At 38.4% G+C, this 26,556-nt stretch overlaps 1 protein-coding gene across 6 annotated transcripts; it reads left to right on the top strand.

Annotated features, from left to right (window-relative positions):
- The first annotated feature begins 9,434 nt into the window (after positions 1–9,434).
- WASHC3 (WASH complex subunit 3) lies at positions 9,435–26,322 on the top strand. 6 transcript variants are annotated; one of them, XM_086610320.1, is made up of 7 exons: positions 9,435–9,512; positions 11,134–11,232; positions 13,530–13,595; positions 14,988–15,116; positions 16,639–16,749; positions 20,716–20,780; positions 24,264–26,322. In XM_086610320.1, exons 1-7 carry the CDS (start codon positions 9,462–9,464, stop codon positions 24,346–24,348), a joined length of 606 nt encoding a protein of 201 aa, XP_086466446.1. In that variant the 5' UTR covers positions 9,435–9,461; the 3' UTR covers positions 24,349–26,322. The 6 variants fall into 6 exon arrangements, with proteins under 6 accessions (XP_086466446.1, XP_086466447.1, XP_086466448.1 ...); XM_086610321.1 differs by having other exon boundaries at positions 16,642–16,749; XM_086610322.1 differs by having other exon boundaries at positions 14,988–15,095.
- Positions 26,323–26,556: the final 234 nt, after the last annotated feature.

Below are 26,556 nucleotides of genomic sequence, written 5' to 3' on the forward strand. Positions count from 1 at the left end.
TGATTTTTCAAAGTGTTTTTTTAAAGAGATTTTTTTATCCAGCAATCTCAGTCTGGCAATCTTGCTCAGTGTAACACAGCTCAAGTACTTTGAAATTGTCCAGCGTACCTACTGGTACAGAACACCTATCTCTCTATTACCTTTCCCACTGTCACTATCTTATAAGAAAGAAATGCAATAATGTGCTGTCACAAAATGTTGTCTGTGAATGTATTTGCTGAATAAACTAGTTGACAGTGGAGAAGCTAATGGTATAATCAGAACGATAATTTTAAGAAGTATTATTTCTCTTAGGATGACAGAGGGATTTACTTCAAGTATGCCAAACAGCATGTGGTTTTTTTGTGTTTACAGCCTTTTACTTCCAGCCTTTTACAGGAAAATCAAAAACATTCTGCTTTCTAGAAGCATGTGTTTCTTGCCCCTCCTATGCAAGACGCAGAAATGAAGTAAAAGAAGACAGAGATGTCTTCAGTATCCTTTTTGCAGCTTTTGCAAGTGAAATGATATCAAGATGTTCAGCTAGTGTAACAGCTCCTCGCAGGGTCATAGCCATCCTTATTAGCAATAGTTAGATTTTAAAATATTCTTTTGTTTGTCCCTATTTATGCTGGACACATACAACCCATTCAGAATTAGGACAGCAAAAAGTGATATTACAGTCACTTTTTTATGTGTCACCATTTCTTATCATAAAGAAATTTTCCTTTCCAACTGCCACCAAAATTTACCTAAAAGATGAATATAAAGTTCCTCATAGATTAATCTATTTTCAGTATTGCCTATTAAATCTCATTCTTGGTAGGAGAAAGGACTTCGTTTCCTAAAAGTTTTAAAGTTCTATTTATTTTATTTACAAAGGTGTTCTACTGACTGCCTACTTGTATAAAGCAGTCCTTCAAGGCTTCTTTTTCTGGAAAAGTTACATTCCTTTTTTCTGTTAAGTACTATTCTCCTTCTAAAGCATATTCCTCTATTTGTGCTACCTGTTGAGGTTTTTAAGCAACTCTGGGTTGTGGACTAATTAAAAACAAACAAAGAAACAAAAAAAGTCATTCTAAAGCAAAAAAAAAATTTAATACCTGCAGGTAAACAAATGAAGATGAACTCTTACTTGTGTGCATCAGTAGCTTTACACGAGTTAGCAACAAACTAAAAGCTGTTTACCGCCTGTTCCAAGATACTATAATCATTGGATTGTATTTATCAATGTAAAATGCTTTTAGAAAAATTCTATAGTAATTAAATTGATACTGTTATAACCCTGGAAGGTCTTCTTAACCTCTTAGGATTGTCATATGTGCTTTAAATTGCATTTGTTTGCCTTCTTTTAAAAAAAAAGAAAGACTTTTTGTCTGTTATCACCATTTTCTTCCATGTTAACATTCTCACTATTCTTCTGTAATATTGCCACAAAACAAACAAGCAAACAAAAAAGCAATAATTAGCATAGATCATGAGTTTTCATTTGTGTACCTGCTAATATGCCTGTCTCCATAAACTGTGATATAATTGGACAATTCTGGGCTAATTGGAAGGCCTTTTTTACTTTCTCCAGCGGGGTTACCGTCCACTGCAGCTTGCTCTCCAGTTCTCCTTATGAAGGAAACAAAACTTGAAATTATCACAGAATTTATTTCTGCTAATTTTGGAGGAAAGTAATTCCAAATCCCAAATTAAAACAATTTCTATAGATAGAAATTGGAGGAGTCCAAAACACTGAAATGTGAGTTCTCTGCCTCTCAGTTTTCTAGGCTTTCAATGAAAGAGGTAATTATTAAAGTGATATTTGAGATCCTTGTACAGAAAGCAAGGAAATTATTAAATCCAACAGCTGAATGCCGCAAAGACAGGGTAAGTAGAGTTGGTGTAAGGGTATCCAACAGGCTTAAATGAGGATAAATATTTTGGTATTACAGTAGTGTCCAGTCAAATTGACTGCATGCAACCTTTTGACCCCCTTCTATTTTTCCTAGATCATTCACCCACCCACATGCAGTGTAACCAAAACAGATTTAATAATAAAAAGAAGATAACCTAATAAAACCCTTTTGGGTATCACAGCTGGCTATAAGAAAACATTGAAAGTGCAGAACAAGCAAAGTAGCACAGAAAAGTTGGTAAAAGTGTAAATGAATCTCAAAAGTTAGTAACTATTTAGCATGCAACCAAGAATCGTATAGCAGTGTTCTCGCTGTCTTTGCTGTAGTGTTTCCTGTGGACAGTCTTTGGTCGTACGGGATCGGACTGAATGGTTTGCTTTTGTCTCTGCCACTTCGCTGAGAATCTCATTGCTTGTCTTCATGTTGGAATTGTCCAGTGCTTATTGGCTTCATGCCGTGATAGTTTGTGGGGGGCTGTACTTACAAGCAGTGGTCCTGGAGCAAGAGCTAGGAGCTGCATCTTGCCAAATAGCATCATCACGCCTTTGGTATCATCTTCTTGGTTCACCTTTGATCACGTTCCAACATATTCTTCTATCTCTGTCCAGTTATTCATTAATTTTGAGCCAAAATACCACACTGCAGTTCATATGAGCTTTCCCCTTACCTGTGCATGCCTTTTGCCTGAGACTCCTGGGGACATGTCTTCCTCCCTCAGAACTGGAAGGACTTCTGAAGTAAAAGAAACAACATGTTTGTTTTTTTTTATCATGGAATAAGACATAAAAATAGGCCTCCTTTGATTTTCATGACAACGCTGCATCTGAGTACTTTAAAAATGTTTTAATTCAGTCTTTGGTTATGGGTCTCCTGTCAGAAGTTTCTGATCACTTTCCTGGCCAAAACTGATGCAAAGATTGATCTTAAAACCATCTCAAAATACTACATTATAAAGTGGAAGTGGTGGTAATCCCAGTAAAACTCTTATTTCAGTATTTTTAAATTACTTTAAGACAGATGCCTTGGTCTGATATCTGATGAAAATTGCAGACTGCTTCTTCCTGTGGTACTGATGGAATTTCCACTACATTCAGCTTTCAGTTAATAGATACGAATTAACCAGGTCCCACCTTCCTCTACCTGCTGTGCAGTAGCTTGTGCGACAGAAGATACCTTTCATTGGAGGCCTCCAACTGCTCCTTGCTGTTTGAACTTGCCCTGTGTTCTGTGGAAATCTCCATGTTCATTACAGGTGAGTGTAATGAATACAGATAGATTATATCCAGGTGAAATGTGTTATTTGTGCTTTAAATTATTATCTCCCTCTAGAAGGCTGGCTATTTGATGCAGAACCCACATAAACGATGTACTAGCATACAGGTGAAATTTTCACAGTGTGGATAAGCAGCCATGGTGTAGGGACCTTCACCACTCTTCCCTTGTAATGCAGCAAGTGGACTTACTATATCTAATACCTTTCCTGCGCTGAGCAGCAGCCCTACTCATCCCCTCCCTGCCATCATCCAGATGATCTTTTCCAGGGAGGTGCAAGTAACTGGTGTTAGTGTAAGACTCGGGTCCTTGCAGTCCATATAATGTAGAACTCTTGTATGTTCTGTTTGCCAGATACACACTAAGTGTTTGCCATGTGGATTTGGCTGACTTAAGAGCCATAAAATAAGCTTCCCCTTTTTTGGCTTGGGCAGTAGAGTTAAAAGCAACTGGGTCAATATATGCAACCAAAAGGAAATCACAGTGTGTAGAAAACTAGAAAACGCTGGGCAAGAACTTATGCAACTTGTTAACTTTAAGAGGAGTTTGGAAAACACTCTAGTCTCAACTGGTGTGTGCTTAAGCTGCAAAATAAGCAGACTGGAGGATGTTCCAAGATACAGCACTTTGTTCATCCCATATCCATAGTTTGACCGGAGAATACAGGCTTAATGGGAGGTTTAATTGGCTCAACTCATAGACACAGCTAAAAACCTTTGTGGGTCTGAGAGAAAGGATCGCACTGGGACACTGCTGTGTAATGAAACTGAAACATTTCTTTTTTTCTGTCCCCTCAGAGCAAAGCTTTACACAGCACCTAGCTATGCAGAATATCATACGCTATACTCAGTACCCTTGTTGACAGAGGCAATTTGCATTAGGTATGTGCAGGTGCATTCTAAGACTTTTTTTACTTAGAACTGTTTAAAACCCGAGGGGACAGAGGGAAGAAAATCTTTTGTTCTGTAGTTAATTTAGAAGCCAGGATGGTTGATTTTAATACTCTGCTTTTAAGACTACTTAAAATACTTAAAACTATTTACCAAGGATTGGAATGATCTTGCCAAGTTCAAGGCTCTTTGTGTTACTTCTTTCCACTATAAAATGGGTATTTAGAAAAAATAAAAAATGAGCAGCTAATGTTTTTAGCATGTTCCCCATGTTCTTCCATACAGAACAAAATAATTAGTTAATCCTCTGATGTTGCCTTAGTGCAGTACTTGGAAAATTGAAACTCAAGAAGAGCCATTTTCAGAGAACTGCAAACTATTTATCATTTAATTTCCATATTATTTTTTTTAAATGAACCTACAGAACACCTGACATTTGTATTTCTCAGACTATTTAACTGTCAAGGGTTGACAATTCTCTGAACCTTCTGTTTGCTAAACATGTATATGTTCTCACATACCTAAATTATTGAGATAGACTTTTTTTAATTCAATTGAGGAAAAAATCATTGAGGCAATATCAGTTTCATATAGAAAGCTTTGCCAGAATACCCTTTGCAAGCATGGATTTAGAAGACTCCCTGGGAAATTAAAAAAAAAAACCAACACGTTAATCCACACTCTGACCTTTTCAGCTGTTCATTGGACCACCTTAGTAAAAACAACTACTGCCCCTGTGGAGGATCAGGTGACACCACGTCTGGAAATTTTTTTGGATCAGCTTTTTGTTTCTAGTTAACTTGCCTCTCAATTCTATAGCTATTTGAGTTCTGTGCTGATTCTGACAGATTATTGTGTCTTGGGACCTGTAATAGTATACACGTATATAAAATGCATAGGAACGTTGTAGGTTACAGTAGCACTTGCCAGTTTTTTCAGCTTGTGCAGTTTTGTTTTGCAATTGACAAGAGGCTCTGATTTTGTGCAATATAAAAATACATGTAGCTGATCGGTTTCAGCGCTTTGAAGCCCATGCTGTTGCCTTTACTTTTTAGTGTGTGCTAATCACAAGACAAGATATTTCATACTAATGATGAGGACAAAGCTTTGGTCGGGTTTCTGTACACACAGCTTTTGCACTCCAAGTTAGCCTCAGCATCTCTACGGTTACCATCTTCAAAATACTAATGCCCAACTGAACTGCGTTTCAGTAACTGTTAACAGCCTTTAATCTTTCCTTCACTGGAAGGTGGAGCCACATGACTGTGTCTCTAAAGGCCTGTATATATATATGTACACATACATAGGGTATAAACTGCCAGCAGTTACATACTGTACAGTCTTTATTCCTTAATTTGGCGTTTATCATCCAGTAAGCGTGCTGCTACCAAATACATTTTCAAATCGTACGCACTGTAAACCTAGATATTATCACTCAATTATTTTATATAAATCCTCCCATTGGGGGGTTCTGTCATTCATAGTTCCAGTTTAACAAACCAGTTCAATTAAAACAATTTTAAGAGATTTTGGAGAAATTTAGATCATTTTCCTCTACTCTGTTTTTCACTGTTTGTATTCTGCATTTCCTAATTCCAGCTGGGAGAAAAAGTGCTGTGTTGCACTTTTCTGTGCAGTATTTTTGGCCAAATTAAAAGCAGGAAGTACCAGAAAGTTCACAGAAAAGCATATTCTTGTGAGATTTCTTGTCCAGCTTTACAGACCAAGAGATTCAGACAAGATTTGACTAATCGTTTACATTATTAAATTTTTGTGGCATTGCCTGGAAAACTTATCTTATGGTCATTTTATGGTAAATGAGATTAATTCTTTTTGAATATAACTTCAGGAAGTTTTTTGAGGTAATTAAGGTGGCAAGATAATTCAGTTAGATAATGTAAACAAACAGCTCCTTTGCCCAACAAAAATTTGCACAATTCCTATAAGCTAGATAAAACCTATTGAACTTTGTAGGTTAACCCCCTGTCCTTCCTATGGGAGATGTGAGAAATTGCCAACTACACGTCATGGCTCCAAAACATAGTATGAAATACAGATTCTTCAATAATTCAAACAGTATGGGCAAAAAGACTTTGCTATAGTATTTTACTAAGAGAATAATAATGATGTCGTATGACAGCAGGTTAGCAATAAATATACAATTTTAAAAAAACTGCTTCAGTACATAAATAAGAATTTTATGTACACTTGAGTAACAAGACTAAGTGCTCTGTGTACAGCTACCATGGATTCTGATATGGATTTGTAAAATGCTTAGCAAACTGAAATAATTTGGAGTAAATTGAGAATTTTGTTAAATTTTAAAACAAAATTGGCATAGCACATTTGGGTTGTAATCTTCAAAGTATTAAAGCAATTAATGTAGTTTTATTCATCTCATGACATGAGAAGCTTCCTACTGATAGCCTCAGACTATGATAGATTCTTCACCACTCTAAATTTAAGATGTTTTTTTTATGAAGCGTAGAAATATTTAGATGTAGCCATGAAGAATTTTCACCAAATACTTTCTCCATTACACTCTATTTGAATTCACTGCTGTAAACAAGGGCCCCAAATCACCCTGATTTGTCTTGCCTTCCAGTATTACACAACCTTAGAATTTAAATGAAGTAAAGTTTTACTTAACAGATTGAACTGTTGATAATCTTTTGTTCCAATGTTATAACAAACACAGCACACATCATCATTCTAGGATTTTTGTTGCTTAGCCTAGATTCTCCAAAACTAAGCCCAGACATCAGGACTGGGAATTCAGTGTTCACTTTGACATCCTATCCCTTTTCCAAAGGATAGATTCTTTTCTGAATTGATTATTCCTGGCTAACATGAGAATAAATTCTGAGAGCCAATGATAGTTTTCATGGAATAACCCAATAGATGCAATTTCCATATACTGTTCAAGGTGGGGTTTCCTAAAAAATGCAAGTGTGCGTAATGCTCTGTCTGGAGCTATGTCTTTGGAGATTTAAATGTCATTTCTCATCTTTCATTCACAGTGAATCAGCCTGGGGGTTAGTGCATGATCTACATGCAGTTGCCATTCCTGACTCTCCATAGCAGCAACAAGTCCTGAAATGTTTAATGACTTGTTCTTGAATGGCTTTGATCCCAATCAGTTGTCTGGCCATCGTAGTTCATAGAAGACCTGTTGAAAATGCAGAAACCAAATTATTTAATATTATACAAGATGGGGTCAAACATACTTTCTGTTCAGCTCGCAATCTCTTGTACTTACCTGTGTATAACTATCAATATCACATTCAAAATTTTATTAGCACAGATGGTAAACAAATCACCAGTACCAGGAGATCAGGTCTCTCTCCTCAGCTTTCACTGTGCCTATTGGTTTCAGCCAGTAGAGCTCAATCAAACACAACATAAAAGATTAGATGTGTGCCCAACAATGAAGTATTTCTGCTGCTGTTCTCCTGAAATGCCATGGGTGAAATTGCATGAGGTAGCAGAGTTATCTGTACTTTTGCTACCAAAACCAGCAAGGTCTTACACTGCTTGCCTCACCCTGGTGTTTAATACACACTGTGGCTGATTGGATTCAATGCACGGATCAAGCAGAAAACAGACCCTCCTCTAATGCTGATTCTCCACCAAGATGGCAATTTTGACTGCCTTAAGGAAGGGATCACTGTGTGCTATGACTGACAAATGGTAAAATGAGCACATGTAGCCATCAGTGGGGAGCGAGAGAAAGATGGGAAACCCTTTCTGATGATGCAACCCATTAGAGTGGTTCAACCTATCTTCATATTGTGACCCTACTTGTAAATGGTCTGATTAGTCCTTTGAATCTGTCATAGAGAAAAATAATTCAAGCAACCACTCAGAGATAAAAAACACAGGTGTTTTATTTTCCAGTTAAGGACTTCTTCCAGAGGAACATTTGCAAACCTACAGATTATTGCCTCTTTTCTTGGAGCCTGGTACCTCTGAGGCTCCTTGGCTGAAAGGGAATAGACCTACTTATACCCTAAGCTTGAGAATCGAGTGAAAGCAGTGATAGGTATTGCTGAACACAAAAACCCCAAAACATTAAACGTGCCACTGCTAGGTTTACCGTACCCCTTTTCTACCTTTTGTGTAAGCGCTCAAGTACAGGAATCTTTCCTAACGTCATTACAGCCGTGCTTTTATCTTTTTCAGAAGGTCCCAAGGTCATTCAGTTCCCGTTATTTTTATTCTCCATATTCAAAGTGCGGCGTTTCACCACCCAAATGATGCATAAGAGCACAGAGTGAGTTTAATCACTGGCTTTTCTCATTATTACTTTGGTGTCTGACCACTGGGGATGACGCTTTATCTTCACAACCTGCATTAACCAGAGCCTTGCCCTGAGGCTGTGGAGTGATGTCCACACCGGTGTGAATCAATGGGGTCTGAAGCAGGACCACGCTTGGGGCTTCCCCTCCCCGTGCTGGGGCCCGTCTCGCCGTGTCCCTCTGCGTCACGTCAGGGGCAGTTTACAGAAGAAACTGTTACCCAACAACGAAGGAGTTAAATTTTGTGAACGAATGGCACGAAAGGTTTAGCAGGCTGTTTGCATATATCTAAAGAAGACAGATGTGCACACAAGGTCTGGGAACAGGATGACCATCCTTGAAGCTATCAAGTGGGATATTAGCTGAGAAACTCCCTACCAAGAGCGGCCTGTCCTTGAAGGGGGAACATCCCAGATACAACGTATGAACCTTGCTACCGTGTTTTGGATCGCCTGGGCGTGCAGCAGTAACGGGGGGAGAGGTGATTCCGGCAGGGGGTGACGGCGACCACCGACTCACAGACCACCTCCCCTAACAATGCCCCCGGCGGCGGGAATGGGCTGAGCACGCCGGCTAATTTACATGCCAGGCGAGACAAAATTAACCAATTAAGAGAGTAACACTGAACATGTACGATTTCGGGGCACCGTTACGCATATCTGTATTTACCACGTGTAACTAAGTTTCTATCCCGGGGCGCCGCGGGCACCTCAGGAGGAGAACTTCCCCCCCCCGCGCGGCAATAAACCAGCGCCGCCTTTCTGAAGCAGCACTCCGTCTAGGGGGGGTCGCTGCTGCGGTTTCCGGTAACGAAACCACGCAAGTGTCGGGAAAAGCCGTGCGTTTATACTGCACGAGCATCTGGCCCAGCGAGCACGGGAGGGCTCCGCAGGGTGCCCACCGCCCTCCCTCCTTCCCTCCCTCCTTCCCTCCCTCGACTTGACGTCACACGACGCACGGCGTCGGGAGAGGAGACTGCGCACGCGCAGGCCGGCGGGCGCGACATCGCGCCCCGCGCAGCGGCGGGTTTGTTTCCGGGCCGGGGTGAAGCGGCGGAGCGCGGGGCGCTTCCGGGGTGCGGCGGGAGCGGGCCTTCCCGCCGTCCCGCCGCCGCGGGGATGGACGAGGACGGGCTGCCCATTGTGGGTTCCGGCATTGACCTCACCAAGGTACGGGCTGCGGTGGCCCGGGGGTCCGGAGCTGCCCCGCCTCCCTCCCCGGCGGCGGCTGCGCTGGCCCTGGTGCTGGGCGAGCCCCGTCTCCCTCCCCCCGCCTCCGCGGCCCGGCCCAGAGACCCCGGGCGCGACCCCGGGCGCCCTCGGCCAGCCGGGGCCCTCCGCCGCCGCCGGCGAGGAGATCGGCTTCTGGGGCGACGTGCCGGGGGCCGCCGGGGCGGTGCCGCCCGCGCCTGCCGCCTTCGTTCCGGCGGCCGAGTCCGCGCGGCCGGTGCGCAGGCGGACAGCGCGGCTCGTCTTGTCTGAAGCTGTGTTTCCAGGAGTGCGGTATTAGAAGTTCCGTGATAGCGTGTTTAAGGTCTAAAGCATTTCAGTCTTAGAACTGTGAGGCAAATCCCGTGCGAAGCTCCTTATTCATGTCTTTTAATGATGCAACAACATTTGTTTAGATCTGTTTCTCACATAGAGAGCTTAAAGATAGGGCAGTGCTGATTGGCCAATCATCTTTCCATCTTCTGTGCTACTCCATAAATTTTTGGTAAGGTTCTGAGCACAGTTTGACACTTTTGGAACTACAGAATTTAATTTTAGCAAACCCTGCCGTGCAGGTGCACAGCCTGAAAGCTTGAGATAGTAGTAACAAAAGCGTCACAAAAAATCAGGCGATTTTAACGTTAGCAAAGTGTAGTGAGTAGCTGCATCGGCACACGGAGGCCAAATTGGAGGTGAAAACCGGAGAGTCGCCATATTCACAACCTGTTGTTGAGTGCAGCGGAAGCTTGGCTACAAATATTTTTCCTTGTAAATCCTTCGCTTTAACGAGTTAAGATTCCATAGAGTGATTTCCTGTGTGAAGTTTAAGACTTAAACAGTTGTCCAAGGTAATCAGCCATGAGGCACTATAATTTTATACATAAAACATTCGTGTGACTGTTTCTGATTCCAGTCTTGTATACAGTGTAAATAAAAATGCCAACTGTCTGTTACGTCATGAGCACAGATTTTTTTTTTGGCAAACTTAACATTCTACCTTTTAGACTGAAAAGTGTGTGTGCATCAGGTCTGACTTGGAGGAGTGACACTGAATTGTAATTTTAGGATAGTCTGAGCTTGCAAATAAGAGTAAGTATAGGTAGCCACTAAAGACAGAGACAGCAATTTCACTACTGTCCATTTTTTGATTGTGATATTGGCTGTAACTGAGTATTTGTGTGGATGACCAAGTTTTCTCTTCCTTCTTAAGCTTCAGAAGAAAGATTCGAATTTCCTCTCTGCTTTTTGAAAATTTTAACACCAATTTTCAGGAATGTTCACAATTTCATCTTAAAGTGCCGTCTTATTTAAGATAACAGTCCTTCATTTATGTGGATCTTGTTGCCTTTTCTGTGTATCCTGCAACTTTTCAGCTGTCACGTTAGTAGATTTTTAGTGAAAAAGGATTTATATATATGTATACGTATATCTTTAAATTTTTTTTTGTATATATATGCACACTTAAGGCAGATTTCTGAAATAATTTCTTCTAAAACATTTGCATTTTTTAACAGGTCTTTCAATCCAAATGTGAGAATTGACATCTATGTATAACCTAATTTTCTTACATTATTTAATGCAGGTTCCTGCTATTCAACAGAAAAGAACTGTAGCGTTTCTAAACCAGTTTGTGGTTCACACAGTGCAGTTTCTCAACCACTTTTCTACTGTTTGTGAAGAGGTATGTTTATTATTTTCCCAGCTGTCAATTTGTACAATGAAAAACATCCTAGAAATGAGAACCATTCACTTCAGTATTTTTTGTGCAATAATACTGGTAGCTTAAACTGGTTTCTGTTCAAGTTTTCTCCTGAGTAAGTGCTTAAGACAGATGTTTTCCCCAAGATATTCACATGAACTGCTGATTATACCACACTTAATGCTGTTTCCTTAAACTTTTGCATTTAGCACAGTCTTTGAACTTTTCGATACATGGAATTTGTTCTGAGCAGCTCCATCTGTGGATGTCATCTTGTTTTGGAAGAAGGATGCCGTATTCCTATGGTGCTGAATCCATTTTGACAGTCAGTATCCCTCTCATCTGAGTCCTAGGATGCTACATCAAAACGTGCTTTCAGATTTTAGCACCTTTAAATTAAAAGGGTGATATCCTAATCTCTGAATGTAAATAATTTTGATATGGAAAATAAGACATTTTTTAGCAAGTGATTAGTATGGCACGTAAAGCAGTTAATTTTAGTATCCTGTAAAAAAGAGAAAAGAAAAAATATTTAGTGTTCATAAGTTTTTATGGCAACTTTAGTGTCAATGGAAACATACCAGACTGACAAGACTAGAATTGTCCACTAAGCAGGACAAGAGCACTTCCTCCCTTGTAGAAAGGGTGTTTTCTAATGTGGCTCTGAGCTTGACCTTTTTGTCATTAGTGGGTTTTTTTGTAACTGTTCTCTGGTTTATTCAACAAAGACTGCTATACAGCCCTAGCCAGCAGGGCTGGGGCAGCAGTCAAATCCAATTAGACTAAGCCATGTAATCTGAGAAATTCTGTTATTTGTTAGTAAAGTTTAGAGCCAGACCCGTGACAAATATAAAATTTGACTACCACATCAACATATGGAGCTTCAGAGGAAAAAAAGTAATTTTTTTTCTAGATTTTTATGTTTATTGTAACTTGATACATGGGGAAGTATAACTGCCTGGTGATGCTGTTGTCAGTTGTCCAAAACACAGTTGTCACATGATCTCAATATTACCTCTTACATAGGCACTGTGGAAATCAGAACACATATATTTAAAGCCATCTTGAGCACGCAGCAACGTTATGAAGTCTAGTTAATAAAACAGTTATTAATTAACCTAAACATGTTGTTACCCAAGAGACTAAATAGTTGCTTTGTAAACTCTTTGAAAAGTTTTTTGTATTTACAAAGTACAGAAGTATTTTTAATGGGAAAGGTCTCAGTGTAAATCAACAGAAGCCAAGAAATTCAAAATTAGGGCTGACACCATCCTTAACTCTAAATTTCTCAGCTCCTGTCTAGTCAAACTGACCTGTAAAGTTATGTAACTGCCTTTTGTGTGTCTTTCCTCCCTTTCCCCAGCTACACGTAGGGAATATAGTTCCTTTCAATAGGAACTAACTCCTCTTCATGAACAAAGAACCATCTGTAAACAAGTCAGTGCACTATCCAAAAAGACTAGCTCCTGTCAGTCTCTTTTTACTTTTTCTAGCATATTGGCAGAACTGCCATTTTTCAGGGTTTTGAAGTTCTGCTTGAGAGCCAGGCAAAATCTTGCCAACGTGCCAGAAGGCTGTCAGAGTGGTACATATCTGCCAGCCAGTGTGCTAGCCAACTTCACTTGGACAGTTCTTCTGGAGTATGGTAGTGATTAGTTAAAGAGTGACAGTTCTTGTAGAGTAATTTAGAAAAACTTAAGTTGTTGGGTTTTTTTTTTAAAAAAAAAGGTGCCAAAATTTGATCGAGGTGCACCTGGAGCATAGAAAGCTTCTGGTTAGTTCTGGTTCACTGTGCATTTTGACTGTACAGGACTTTCAATCACCTGCTGTATTCTTTATCAGATTTTTCTAGTTTGTTTGCTCTGCTACATACGCACACATCGCATCTTTTCATCTTCCACGTTTGGGAAAAGCTTTGAAAAAAGGTGTTTTGGTAACTGCAAGAGTACAGTATGTCTACCTTGATTCTCCAGTTGCCCAAAGTTCTACCCTATTTACTTTGGCTTTCTTTTGTACATAGTCTGTCTTCATTTCTGTGAGTCATTGTTTGGGAAAACTAACCACCTAGTAAAATTATTTAGAATTTGAACCCTGTAGCTACTGTACTGAAGAGATGTCATTGCTTCATTTATTTCCTAATGTTATCATCTCATTTACGCTCTACTCTACTTTCAGCAGGTAGAAGACCAAAGTGATTTTCTTTAGCTTGATGTGAACTAGCGTATAGGTACAAGTGGCCTTGGAGAGTGTTTTCATGTCCTAATTGTTTTCTGTTCCAGAAATTGTCAGCGCTCTCTCTCCGTATCCAACAAATTGAAACAACACTCAATATTTTGGATGCAAAGGTTTGTATGTGTACAGACTTTGTCTTCTAACAGTGACAGCTTCTTAGATTACATGAACTAGCTTCCTTTTCATAGTCTGAATTGAGCAAATAGGTGTTCATAGTGATTTGAAGGAGGTCACGCGAAATGCTCGCATGACAAGTTCTCACTTTCCATGCCTTGCCCCTTACATGATGTAACATTTGAACATGTAGTTGATACGGAAGAAAGGAACGAAGTGCACGTAGTGGAAATGTTGGTTTTGTCTCTGTTAAGCCTGTTGAACAGGAAAGGAGCACTTGGATTTTGGGCAACTGAACTACATGGCAGCTTACTTGTCTTGATTTTGTTGCAATGTTTGGTTTTAAGAAAATGGAGGGAAGTTTTCCAATATTAAAATATGCAACTTCTGTTTCAGGGTTGCAGTGCAAAATTGCATTTGCCAGGGAAACTCTTAATAAGAAATTTTTGCCCCCTTTGTAAAGAAAAACTATCTTAATGAGTGTTGCCAGGCTGTAAGGATTTGAGCTGGTATAATTAACTACATAGATGTCTTGTAAACCTTTTGATATCAAAGTGTGACCTGAATTGGATCTAAGCTAACACAAATGTGTCTGACTTATCTTCTTTAGCTAAAATGACAAAAGGATATAATTTATAGGCAGGTATTATCATTTGATTTGCTAAAAGAAAAAAAAAAAAACAAAACAAACCCTAAAACCGAAAAACCACCCACTGTACAGTTTTAACCAATCCTTTTTTCAGTAATGGTGAAAGCAATTTTGGTTGGCTTTTTGGGAAGCAGGAGTAGGACATTTTGAAACTGTTCCTTAAGATCTGTGTGAAAAAAACTGCTGTAGTAGTACAAACTGTGCTTACTAACTCCTATTTATTTCAAAATATTTAGAAATTATCAGTATAGATAATTTTTGCAGAGTTCTTCATAATCATATTAAGTAGAATTTCCTGTGCAGCGTATTTAGTATCAACTCTCAGCATTTCCTTAAAAGAGTGAAAGACGTAGAAAATTGCAAAATCTTTAACCAGCTGCCCATCTGTTAGGTAATACAGCTGTTCATGTCATGATTTCTTTCAGCATGGCTCTTGTGCGGTTGATAAGCGCAGTAGCCAAAAGCTGGGAAGGTGTTGAAGCTTTTCTTGCACTGCAACCCTGTGTTAACAGTGAAAGCTCCAATGGATTGTTTTCAGGGTTTTGTTGTAGAAGCCACCTGATATGAAAAGACTTTTTTTTTTCTTCCAATCAAAAGACCAAAACTAGTGATAAAAAGTTACGATGTTACTAATGTGAAAACTCTCTGGGGAATATGTGGTAAGCAGCATACTGCAGATTTTATTGTACGTGTGTACTTATCATATGCTCATTGCTTATTCGATGATATTTTTTACACTCAGTTATCCTCTATTCCTGGCCTAGAAGATGTCAAATTTGAAGTGTCCAGTGCAAATATGAATAATGTTACAAATGGTCCTGTGGCACAAGCTACTACAGATCAACAGACAGCTGTATCACCTCAATCTGGAGTAAGTAATGGAGCGTAACTAATACATTGAAGTAGTAAACCTCTCTATGTCAAGTTTCTAGTGTCATTTGAAACAAATGGAAGAAGCATGACTATTGGAAGACAGTATTCAACTGTAAAGATCTAAATCTAGGATTTTCACTAATGAAACTGTTTTATTGAATGACCTACGCAAAAGGCGAGTATACCCTTTCTTGATATGTGGCTTTAATTAGAACTAACTCAAATCTAATGGTAAATGCCTCCTTCCTCTTCCTCAGTCACAATAAAATATGAACGTGAACTACATCGGGGAACTGCGAAGGCCATGAATGAAAATAACTGTTCAAGTCACATAATTCCAATTGTTTTCTCCTTCCTTTAGAATGTGAGCTTTCAGCTCAAATTGGAGTTTCTAGCATACTTTATTTTAAAGAGGGTATTATATTGACTGTGTTCTATATGTTATCATCTATGTACAGAAAATGCCAGCCTGTTATAAGTGATCAACATTAAGATTCTATCTCTGCAATTAATTTTTTGTTGTTTTTTGTGTGTGTGTGTGTTTGGTTGTTTTTTTACAGACTCAAAATTCTGTGATTGCCACTTTTAGGCTTTTTGGCTCACTTGTAGATGGAGTTCTTTCCTCAGTTTCCTATTATACTTTCTTTTCTTGGAATCTCCAATTTCGGTCTCTGCTCCTTCTCTTACTTGATGGAAGTTGCTCTGGAGCAGCAATTGCTGGAGTACTCTGCTGCCTTTACCTGCCTATTAAGGGTTGTAACTAATTTGCAGCCAGCAACATTGGAGACAGAATGAACAGTTAGCATGGTGTGTTTCAGTAGTGTTAGGCAATGACTCCCGTTATTTTGTTTTCTTTAAAATATTCCTCCTCTCCGATATTATAGTAGGGACAGATGTTTCCAGTGCTACGTTCAAGTGGTTGTTTTAATAGCAAATGCACAGTTTTCTGTTGTGCTTTAAATCGTACTATAGCTTCTTGTATTTTTTCATTTTTTTAAATGAATTACTCTCAAGAGTTGTTTGATTTCATTGTGTTATCCTTTAGGTTAATGGTGTATACGAAAGAGTATAGTTTAAAAGCTATATGATCTGTATGAAACATTTCTCAGGGAATCAAGTAAATATTCTGAGGAAAAAAGGCGTTGGGCCACTAAGGGAGATACATAGATATAATCCTTAAAAAATTATTTTTTATAAAGTGAGCATTTAAATTTAGTTCTGATTTATTCATTAAATGCAGCAAACTTAGCAGGGCTATTATAGGCTTTTTTTTACCTTGTATTGTGCAATAATTTAAAATCGTGACTAAAAGTAGAAGATCACACTTGTAACAGTCAGTAACGAAAGAGCTGGGTTTTGTGTATTCATATGTCTTGGAAATCTATGAATGTAGATCAGAATAATCTTGATGTAAGAAGAGTCACACTTTACCCTTAAATTACAAATTTTATGGACTGAAATCTCCCCATGCTTCTGGGCTGCATGGCTAACCATTAAAGTATTATCTTCTTTGTGTACAGCAGAACGATATACATGAGGAAGGGTTACAGAAAACGGAGGTAGTAACAGAAAACGTCAGAACTGTGGCCAAGGATCCAAGATACGCCAGATATCTCAAAATGGTACAAGTGGTAAGTCAGTTCTCTTATCGTACTTTAGGTTCTCCATTATTTTTAGGTGAAATGTCACACACAGCTCTAAGTGAACATCAAATGTCTGAAGGCATATATTGCTTAATCTTTAAGCTAGGATAACATCACAATATTTCTAGCATGTCTTCTCTAATAAATGAGTTGATGTAATAAATTCCCTAAGACAGCTTCAGGCAAGATCTTTCTACAAAATTCTGCCAATATACTTGTGAACTGAAGGTGTGAAGATGTGTAAATGCAGAGTGATATTAACTGGAGCCACAGAAGATGCCACTGAAAGTGTAGTTATTTTGACAGAATTGGTGTCATTCCCTACACACAGACGTGATTACAGTTTGGCTTTGCTGTAGGGTACAAAATGCAACTTTTCTAGTATAGTCCAGAGCAGGAGTATTTGATGTTTCTGTAGAGTTCAAAATAGAGATACACAGATTGCTTCACTACTTGTTTCCACTTCAATTTCCTGTTATTCATGATGCAGGTTTTGTTTACCTCTTTATCTGTGGGCTGTTCCACAGATAAATAGGAAATAAATGAATGTAATCTCAATATTTACATGAGTGAAAACTAATGAAGGGGTGAAAAGGTGAATGAGAGACTCTTGATGACATTTTTTGAGAGCTCTTTTTTCCACATCCACAAAATTCAAAATGAGATTGGAAACAAAGAAAAATAAATTTGTCTTTTTTTTCAAGCTGTCAGTGGAAATTTTCCTCTGAAATATATGTTACAAATCTGGAAAAAATGACTATGTCATAGTATTAGTAGAATGTTGCTTCTGTTAAAACTGACTTCATGGTTTCGCTCCCTCTTCAGAGCAGTTATTACAATTGGTGTGCTTGGATGATGTTCCAGACCTTATTTTTCATTTGAATCAAAAATTGGCACTTCATGGGTAGCTTATTACAAATCATTTGGAATACCTAGCAGTGGGGTAGTACCAGAGAGTAGAACACTATGTTAGTGTATTGATATAATGCCAGACTTCAAAGTGGATGTGAAAGTGCTGGATGGTCTAATTACTTTGCCTTTTTTTTGGTGACTGCTAGAGGAGTGAGATCTCACTTTCCACATTTATCCTTTGTACTGGCAGTTCCTGATGACTCCTCTGCCAGTTATAAACAGTGTGGTAGGAAAGTCAAACTAACATACTACAAATTAACGTGTGTTTTTGTATTTGCCAAACTTGTCTTCTCATCCAGTCAAGTATTTCAGTTAGTGTCATTTATTTGCCCAGATTAAGTTTCGAGCTGAAGATTTGTTTGAACTAATCATTTATTTATTGCTCACAATATTTGTAGTATTTAAAAGTTAGCACTGTGAAGAAATATTTCTTTTTCACTAAAGATAGCTATTCTGTGAAATAGTAACAAACTCATTTCAATGGAGTGCAGTTGAGCATACTAAATTAATATTTTTTTAATATACAACAATAATATTTAAAGAAACCTTTCAAAAGCAATATCATATTTGCTACAATAAATGTCCAGAACACTGCTATTGACAGTGTGAGAGGAGCAGTCTACAATTTCAGATAAACTTCATGTTTAAAGTACAGATACTCTTACTTGATTCCAAACACCAAACATGACTACATAGATGCCAAGATGCTGGCTGGCCTCGTATGGATTGATCCTTGCTTTAAAGGACTGAAATAAAAACCAGACATGGAGAGTGCTCTGATCTTCAGGAATTGCCAGCAGTGGTGGTATGTGACCTCTTTCTGCACTGTGGAGAACCAGAACCTATTTTGCAACAAGATTTCCACTTGCACTGTGGCTTCCCCAGGATCTGCACAGTTCCTGAGCTGCAGGACCAGGCTAGGAGTCAGGCTGGGGTACACGACATTGAATGTGTCGTGATTTGGATTATTTCAAATCTTAACTGGGCAGAGGCAAATGCGATGGAAATTTAGTATTGGTTTCTATGTCAGAAGAGTACACCTGTGCTTTTTCAGTGGACCTGTGTGCTCGGTGTAGTTACTGTTTAGATTGAAAATAGTTGTCTGTTTTATTTTAGTAAGATTTAGGGCCATAGGAGTGTTAGGCTCTGATTTTTCCAGATTAAAACTCACGAAAGCACTAAAAAAAAGTAATTGTAATGCTCTAATTGTATTATAAACAGATATAGGTACAATCTTATTTATTCTCCTTCAGGAAGAAAGTGTACTGTTAAGGGACATTTTGATTAAATTTAAGATTAGTTTTGTAAATTTATGATATCTAAGCGTACTGAGAGTTGCTTTTTTGTACATATTTTGATGCATACAGTTTTGGAATAAAACACTTCTGCAAGAGTGAGCATAAAACCGTAACAGTTTCCAGTCCGTTCTTAGAAGTTCCTATACCAAGCTGCCTTTCATCGAGAGCAAATACGAATTCTGCCTTGCCTAATCTGACTCAATCTGATTTTCACGTGGTTTGAATTGATGCACAAACATTTCATCAATGACTTCTGAGCTGGGGAAAGGAACCCTAAAAGCAGTCAAGCAATAGAAAGAACATTAGGTAGTAAGAGACGTAGTAGTAGACAAATCTATAGTAGAATAAGTGAATATTTTAAACTGTCATGAAATGCTCAAATGCTTTCTCCTTTGTAATTTATATTGGTTGTGAATTACCGAGAAATTCTTTATTTCAGGCTAATACCTCACAACTATTTGAGTCACATTTTTGGCAATATGCCTAATAGATTGCTAAAACTGTGTACCTGCCTGTGTGCTATTCCAGAATCTTCAGGCAAAAGTCTTGATTGTGGTTCTTACTGTGAAACTGCAGAAGGAAAACACAGTGAGATAGCTAACCTAGTTCTCACTTTGCCAGCTTAGTTACTGCAACTGTCACTAGTACCACTTGCCTCTCTGGAGCACTAGTCACAGCTGCCCTTTATTTTATCACTATTGTACTTACTTTGAACAACAGGTATTTGTCCTGTGCCAAAAGAATCCTACGCTACTTTTCATTTAAGTTGTGAGACCTCTCCTGACTTTCCTAGACGACCAGTAGCTTTGTTCCTTGGAAATCAGAAATTGCATCCTCTTTTCCACCCTTTCCTCTCCCCCCCCATCTTGGCACGCACCGGTCCAGGTGGTGTTTCTGATGTTTTGCAACAGGGAATGGCAAAGCAACAAGTTGTCTTTGAGCAACTCTAGTGGAAACATAGGAGCAGTTTGTTGGAACATATCTCGTAAGACGACGTGGGTCAAAGTGTTCTTGGGTATGCGATCCAAGATGAGGGGATGTTTAGGTGTTACCGTATAAAATAAAGTGCAGAAGCTGTGGAAGGACTTGCAGTGAAAGGAAGGAATTTTTTTTAACACATACATAGTTGACTAAAATCTGTCTGCAAGTCGTAGAAGATTCAAGCCTGACTGTACAAGCACTTAAATTCAGAGGAGTCACTTTTAAATTGCGCTTCTGTTCTCATGTCCTGTTTGCCTTTCTCTGCATGCTTTTTAAAGACTTTTTCAGTTTTTAGCGCTGCCTTAAGGTATCCTTCCAGAGCTGTAGCAGGCGCACTTTCCTGATTTTTCCTCCCTCTTTGGCCATGCCTTTAGCACGTCTGAGTCGTCTTCATCTTTCTAGCACAACTGTTCTCTACTTTTTGCTACTTTGCTTTCTTCACGTTCTCATCCGTACGCATAACTTCAGGTTCCTAGTTTTGTCTACGTGAACTGAAAATATATCTGTCCGTTTCTGATTCTCTCCCTGCAGCTTTCTCTAGATGTTTTGCCATAAATATAAGAAGGATTAAAAAGGCCTTTGATCTCAGTCATTTCTTTCTTTTATATTCATACTGATGGCAACTGAGATGATCATTCCATGCTCTTGTTCAACAAGTGACATGCATAAACTTGTAGGAAAGTGTAGCCTAAAAGAACCTGTGGAATTTAGTTCACCTGTTTGTGTCCAGTAGTTTCATATTATTCTTCCTTCTCCTACACAGGGTGTTCCTGTAATGGCAATACGAAACAAAATGATTTCTGAAGGGCTAAATCCAGATCTTCTTGAGTAAGTAAGCTGTATCTTTTAGTAAGGCTGGAATTCAACCATGTGTTTAAAATACTTGGAAAAAAGTGTGCTAAGGAAAGCTTCTTTATGGTATTGTGAATCTAAATTATCAGCATTAAAACAAGTTTTGAAGTCTTCCATGAAAGGTGTTTTTAGCATTCTATAAGTCTGAAGAGGACCATAAGTACCAAAAGAGGAAGGATGCAATCTCAAGTATGAGCTGTCTAGTATTGTCTAGTCCAAGGCAAGGCCCAGGAAATACAGAGACTGGAATATAAATGAGTAGGTACTGCACTCTCCCAAACAGCAAGTTTCAGGACTTTACCATTCAGACTTGAGAGGAAATGGAAGGACTTCTTCCAAGCCAAGCAAAGGTGGTTCAGTTCAAGGAAAAGGATATAGCCATGTCAAGGTAACATTTGACAATGTGCTTTTAGGGATGAGGAATCAAGTAATATGTCAGTAGCCATTTTCACTGTTTAGTGAAACTCGTACTGGTTTAGAGTATGAGTTTTTTTCCCAGATATTTTCTTCCAACTCTTCAATAACAAAATGCCATCATGGTAGAGTAATAGGAACGAACTTTATTTTATTTTGCCGGATGTGTGAGAGACAACACAGATGTTTCCAGATTCCCTCAGTAGATAAAGTGTACAACTTGACTTGAACATTGACAGTGTAAATTGAAGTCAGAAATTTGAAATTGTTACTGTTGATGTGAGCGAACCTGATGTGAAGACTACTAAGAATAGATACTCATTTTCAAAGCTACTTGTCTGGCCATAAGCATGAATTTTAAGCTTATTCTATATTTGATGCATAATTTAATTTTACTGTACTATTTCACAGAATTTGTTAAACTGATGAAAACACTAAGTTACTTTCTTCCATTATAGCCACTAAACTGCTTAAAACACTTTTGCATCCTCTTCAGAAACTGTCAGTGTGTTAGAAAGTCCACTCCTCCTTTCCACTGAAGTCTTTTTACATTTTGGACAGCCTTATTGTGAAGCTAGCAACTTGTTTAGTAAAATAAATAAAAATACAGGAAAACTGAAATACCGTCATATGTTGAGTCACTTTATCTCCCAGCTACTTCCTGGTGTCTAAATAAGCCTAAAGTAGTTATTCCTCATTTGGTGTTTTTAGTGATCAAATGAGAAATAAGAAACAGAACACAAGTAAGAACCTGTGCAAGTCTGAGACAGGGTTATTAAACGTGGTTTTACTATATATGTATATATATGTTAAATGTGTTGTATTTCTTACTCTGCATTCCTGGTTGCTATTTCTCCATATTTGGATGGATTTTTGTAGTAGATAAAAATGAGGTAATAGGTTAAAATTTCAAAAGCTTATTAAAAAAAAGTACCTGCTTTTGGATTGTCTATTTTGAGTTAAGACAGAATCATAGAATCATAGAATTATAGAATGGTTAGGGTTGGAAGGGACCTTAAAGATCATTTAGTTCCAATCCCCCTGCCATGGGCAGAGAAATCCTCCACTACGCCAGGTTGCCCAAAGCCTCAACGTTATTACTGTGGATTTGGGCTCACAGAATATGTCTGGGGTTTGGTCTCAAAGTCCATCTTCAAAGATTCTGTGCAACAGTAATGCTTAGGCAGATTTTCTTTACAATGTTATTGATTTCAAAACTGTGTAGCAAATCCACCTGGTTAAAGAAAGCTAATTATGTGGCAAGGTGCGCGATGCATAATATTTTAAGGAGGCAGGGCTGACCTTTCTCTTAATTTGTTTTGCTTTCTCGTCTCAATATCATGGACCTTTTTTTTTTAATATGTATCTTGCCATTCACACTGCATGTCTTGGGCCTTCAGGTTCCTTAGGGCTGTTCATTCAGTCCCAGTGAAAATTAGGGAAACGTACATATTGCTGTATGCGCAGTCGCTTGCTGCAGACTCTCCCAGCTACTTGCCAGTGACTGAGCATGGTTTTTCTATGGCTGCAGAGATGCTAGTTCTAATAATATGAAGTTGTTTATACTCTCTTCCTTCAGCTATTCTACTTCTGTTATCACTCTTTTCTCAACTTGTTTACTGAGTTTGAAAACTGCCTATTCTATCAAGCTCCCAATTTATCTGGTTTTAACTTTTGGTTTTTGTCCTTCCTCTCTTGCCTGTCTGCAGCTCCAGGAGAGTTTGTTCTGCCCTCGTGAACTAAAGGAATTCATTGCCATCTTCCTCTCCTTACTAGAGGAGAGTTTTTGCACTGGTCTCTCCAGATCACATGTCTTTGCACGGCTTTTCTGTTTTGTCATTACCACGGCAACAAGGAATAATATTGTGAAGTGGTATTTGCATGAGAAAGCAAATGCTTTCTTAATTTATTTTGGAGGTGTGCAGCGGGGAGGGAGAAGGCTCTCTTACAGTTCTTTAATGCACTTCTCATTTTTGCACCCAAAATGTTTAGAAACACTTTAAAGGTGGGGATTTCCAACAGAGAAATTATAATAAACAGAAGTAAATTTGGAAAAGAAATTCTTTGGCATGACACACATGTATAGCCCCAAGATAAATAACAACAGGACGAGTAATACAATTGTCAGCTTAGTTTACAATGTAATCTTTTATGAAAGAGAGCAGTTAACTATCATATAGGAAGATCATTCGTCCCCTTCTCCGAGTATAATTGCATGTGTGTTTTCTACCTTGGTTTCAGAATTTACCAGGCTTAGTCTTGCTTGTATTGCTAAACTCATTACATACTTAAGAGGGAAACTCCAGGGAGAGCCAGCATCGTCAGTTTGTAGTGTTAGTTTGTCTTTAGATTACTTGCTTCTCTCCTCTTCTTTCCCAGTAGATTCCCTGAGCAAATGTTTTGACACGATGTTAAGATCCATCTTAAATATTCTCTTAAAAACTAAATACAAGAGATCTGATCATTTACAGTCAATAAAAATCCCATGGCTGCTCTTGCATGTCAAATTTAACCCAGTGTTCTAGCCAAATTCCACTCTGAGTAATTCTTTTTTGCTTCTCTAAATTATCCCTGCAGTTTGAGTTGGATACAGTATTGTTCATTTCCTGTCTTATTTTTTTCATGTGCTATTTACACTGCTTAATGGTGTACAGCATGTTCCTTTCAGCCCTAGTACCTCTGAAGATCGAAAAAAATATTGAATTAATCAGTATCGCCTGCTTTCAACTCTTTCTACAAGTGTTTACCACGTCTTAGTGATCTGTCATTACTTCCAATAACCTCAAAGGTGTACGTTCAAATTGATGTATATTTTGATGTCCAGTGAGTTACAGTTTCTAGTGTTGATCTTTCAGTTGTAAGTGAAGCAATACCAATAAGGTGTGAGTTTGTAAACCACAAACAGTTTGGATGTTGTGGATAAAATGTTGTGGATACATAGGGGGTGTAGTTGTAGTGAAGGGACATGAGCGTTACATGCTAAGCTGCTTATGTTCTCAGCTGCCTTCCAGGATTTACAACACAGAACATTTTTGTTGCCTGCAGGACCCCAGATGCCCCTGTGCCTGCCTGGGGAGATGACGGGAAAGCAGAAGACAGTTCTGATAGTGAATCCTCATTTAGTGACTGAAGAGACTTGGTTTCAGCCTTTGGAAACCTCTGTTAAGTGCCAATGTGTTTGGAGCTTTAGCAGACAATGGTTTTGTGTGAGTCACATGGGTGACGCGATTTGTCTGACAGCATTTTTAAGAAGTAAGATCCTCCGTGTTCTCTCCCAGAAAGTTTGAACAAGCAGCATATTTCAACCTGAACCTTTCCACCATGAAAATCAGTCGTGAGATTCTCGCAATTTTTATGCTGCATCATTTCAGATTTCTTTCGGATTCTTTTGAAACTACTTTGTAAAACTCTAAAAATTCCACACCCCCAAACCTCCAGGTGTCTAAGACTGCTTTCTGGTCGTTATTGGATATTCTTTGTAACGCTTTTAACCTAAGTTGCCTTCTTTCTGTCCCATAGCATACAGGTAAAGTAACTTTTCAAAATGTAATCTGATGGTCTGCATTTTTTTCTAATTTACTATGTGTTCAAGTGACACAACAAGAATTACCCTCAAGTCTGCTGTCTTATGGTGATTGCAAATTAGTGATACTCTCTTTTGAGAGATACTAAAATACAAATGAAAAATACATCAAAACCTAATGTCAATCTGTTTTCAAATTATATACTGCTATTCAGTTTCACATTAGAGTCTGTACAAAGTTGTTAATGAAGTTCTTGCTCTATAGAAGAGTTGATTTATCAAATTCAGGTTACAGTGGTGTAGAAAGCTACAAATGTTGTAAGATTGGTTTGAAAATGATGCTGTGAAGAAAGCAAGTGACTGGGAGATTATTAATTGAATACCAGATTCTCACTTATTGTTCACTGTCACATGGGTCAGGAGAAACCACTTTCTGACGGTTTCTCTTTCTGTTGGGCTTATTCCAAAGGAGCTGTGGCTGAGCAGCTTGCATAGGATAAGAAAACACTTCCAAATTTGTCCCCTTTCTGAAAATTTCAGCAAGAAGCCAAAACTCAGTTTGTATATTGATAAAACTACCTTGCTGCCTCTTGAGGTGTGCTTTGGGGAACAATACGAACAAATCAACTTGAGCCTGGCTGGCCCTGAAGACTTCCCTCCAAAGTACTTAATCTACGTCATGAGTCAAAAATGACATTTCATTAAGGAGTCTTCTTTAATATAATTTGTTCCACATGAAATTCTTCACAATCTGTTTGAATTCTCCAGATTATTGTGATTATACGAGAATGCTGTGGGCCAGGCAATCATTCACTTTCTAGTATTTCACATTCTTCCCGAGACCAAGAAAAGACTAAAACTGAAGCGTGTATGGCCGAGTTGTTATCTTCTCTCTTAGTTATTTATGCCACTTCAGTAGGTTAGCTGCCTTTTTTTCTGTAACTTAAGCATGGCTCCCATTTGAGTCTAGCAGACATATTTAAGCTCTTTCATAACCTGTAAATCAGAGTAACACCTGAATCCCTGTCAGAGTGTATATGCACTAGCAAATGTCTAGAGATGGCTTTTCAATGATGAGTTAACGCTTGTTGAACACTTAAGCAAAAATATTCAAAAGTTAACACTTGATAAAACTTGACTAATATTAACATATTAGCCAAAAGTATTTCAAAAGTAAATGTTATAAAATTATTTCCGAAAGCATATGTTAAAACACTGGTGACTTTTTGAAATCTATATTTGCAAACTCATTGAAGCAATCTGTATAATTAAAGCTATGTTTTGTAAAGTAAAGTTGTGGTTCTATTTTATTCCCATATGTTGTTTTAAACATGATGAAAATTCTTCTGGAGTCTCTGTAGTACATGTTTCACCAAAACTGGTCGTGGTGAAGTTGCATCAATCTGCTAGCTGAAGAGAAGAGTTTTGAAAATAGGGGACTGGAGTTTAACCTAAGCCGTGTTAGCATTCTGACTAGAATAGACCCATAGGTGTTATTCTAACAAGAAAATTTAAGGACAACTGAAATTAATGAGAACTGTATGTTTGATACTCTTGAACTGATATTAACCTATGTAAGGAAGTAGCATGACCTAAAGAGTTGACTTGAGACATAGTAGATAATAATTTTTTTGAAGAAATAAACAAGGTTACCCAAACACATTTAAGGAGATGTGACTTCCATTGTTTATCATTTTGAAGAAGCTTTTCTGTAAAGTGATTTTAGGTGAAGAAACTAAAATCAATGGTTTTTTACACCACGTATTTTTATGTGAAATGAGAAAGAAGCCTATAACCTACTGTCACTCATTATAA

The sequence above is a fragment of the Tauraco erythrolophus genome, chromosome 4, assembly GCF_009769465.1.
Source record: "Tauraco erythrolophus isolate bTauEry1 chromosome 4, bTauEry1.pri, whole genome shotgun sequence".
In the NCBI taxonomy this organism is placed as follows: domain Eukaryota; kingdom Metazoa; phylum Chordata; class Aves; order Musophagiformes; family Musophagidae; genus Tauraco; species Tauraco erythrolophus.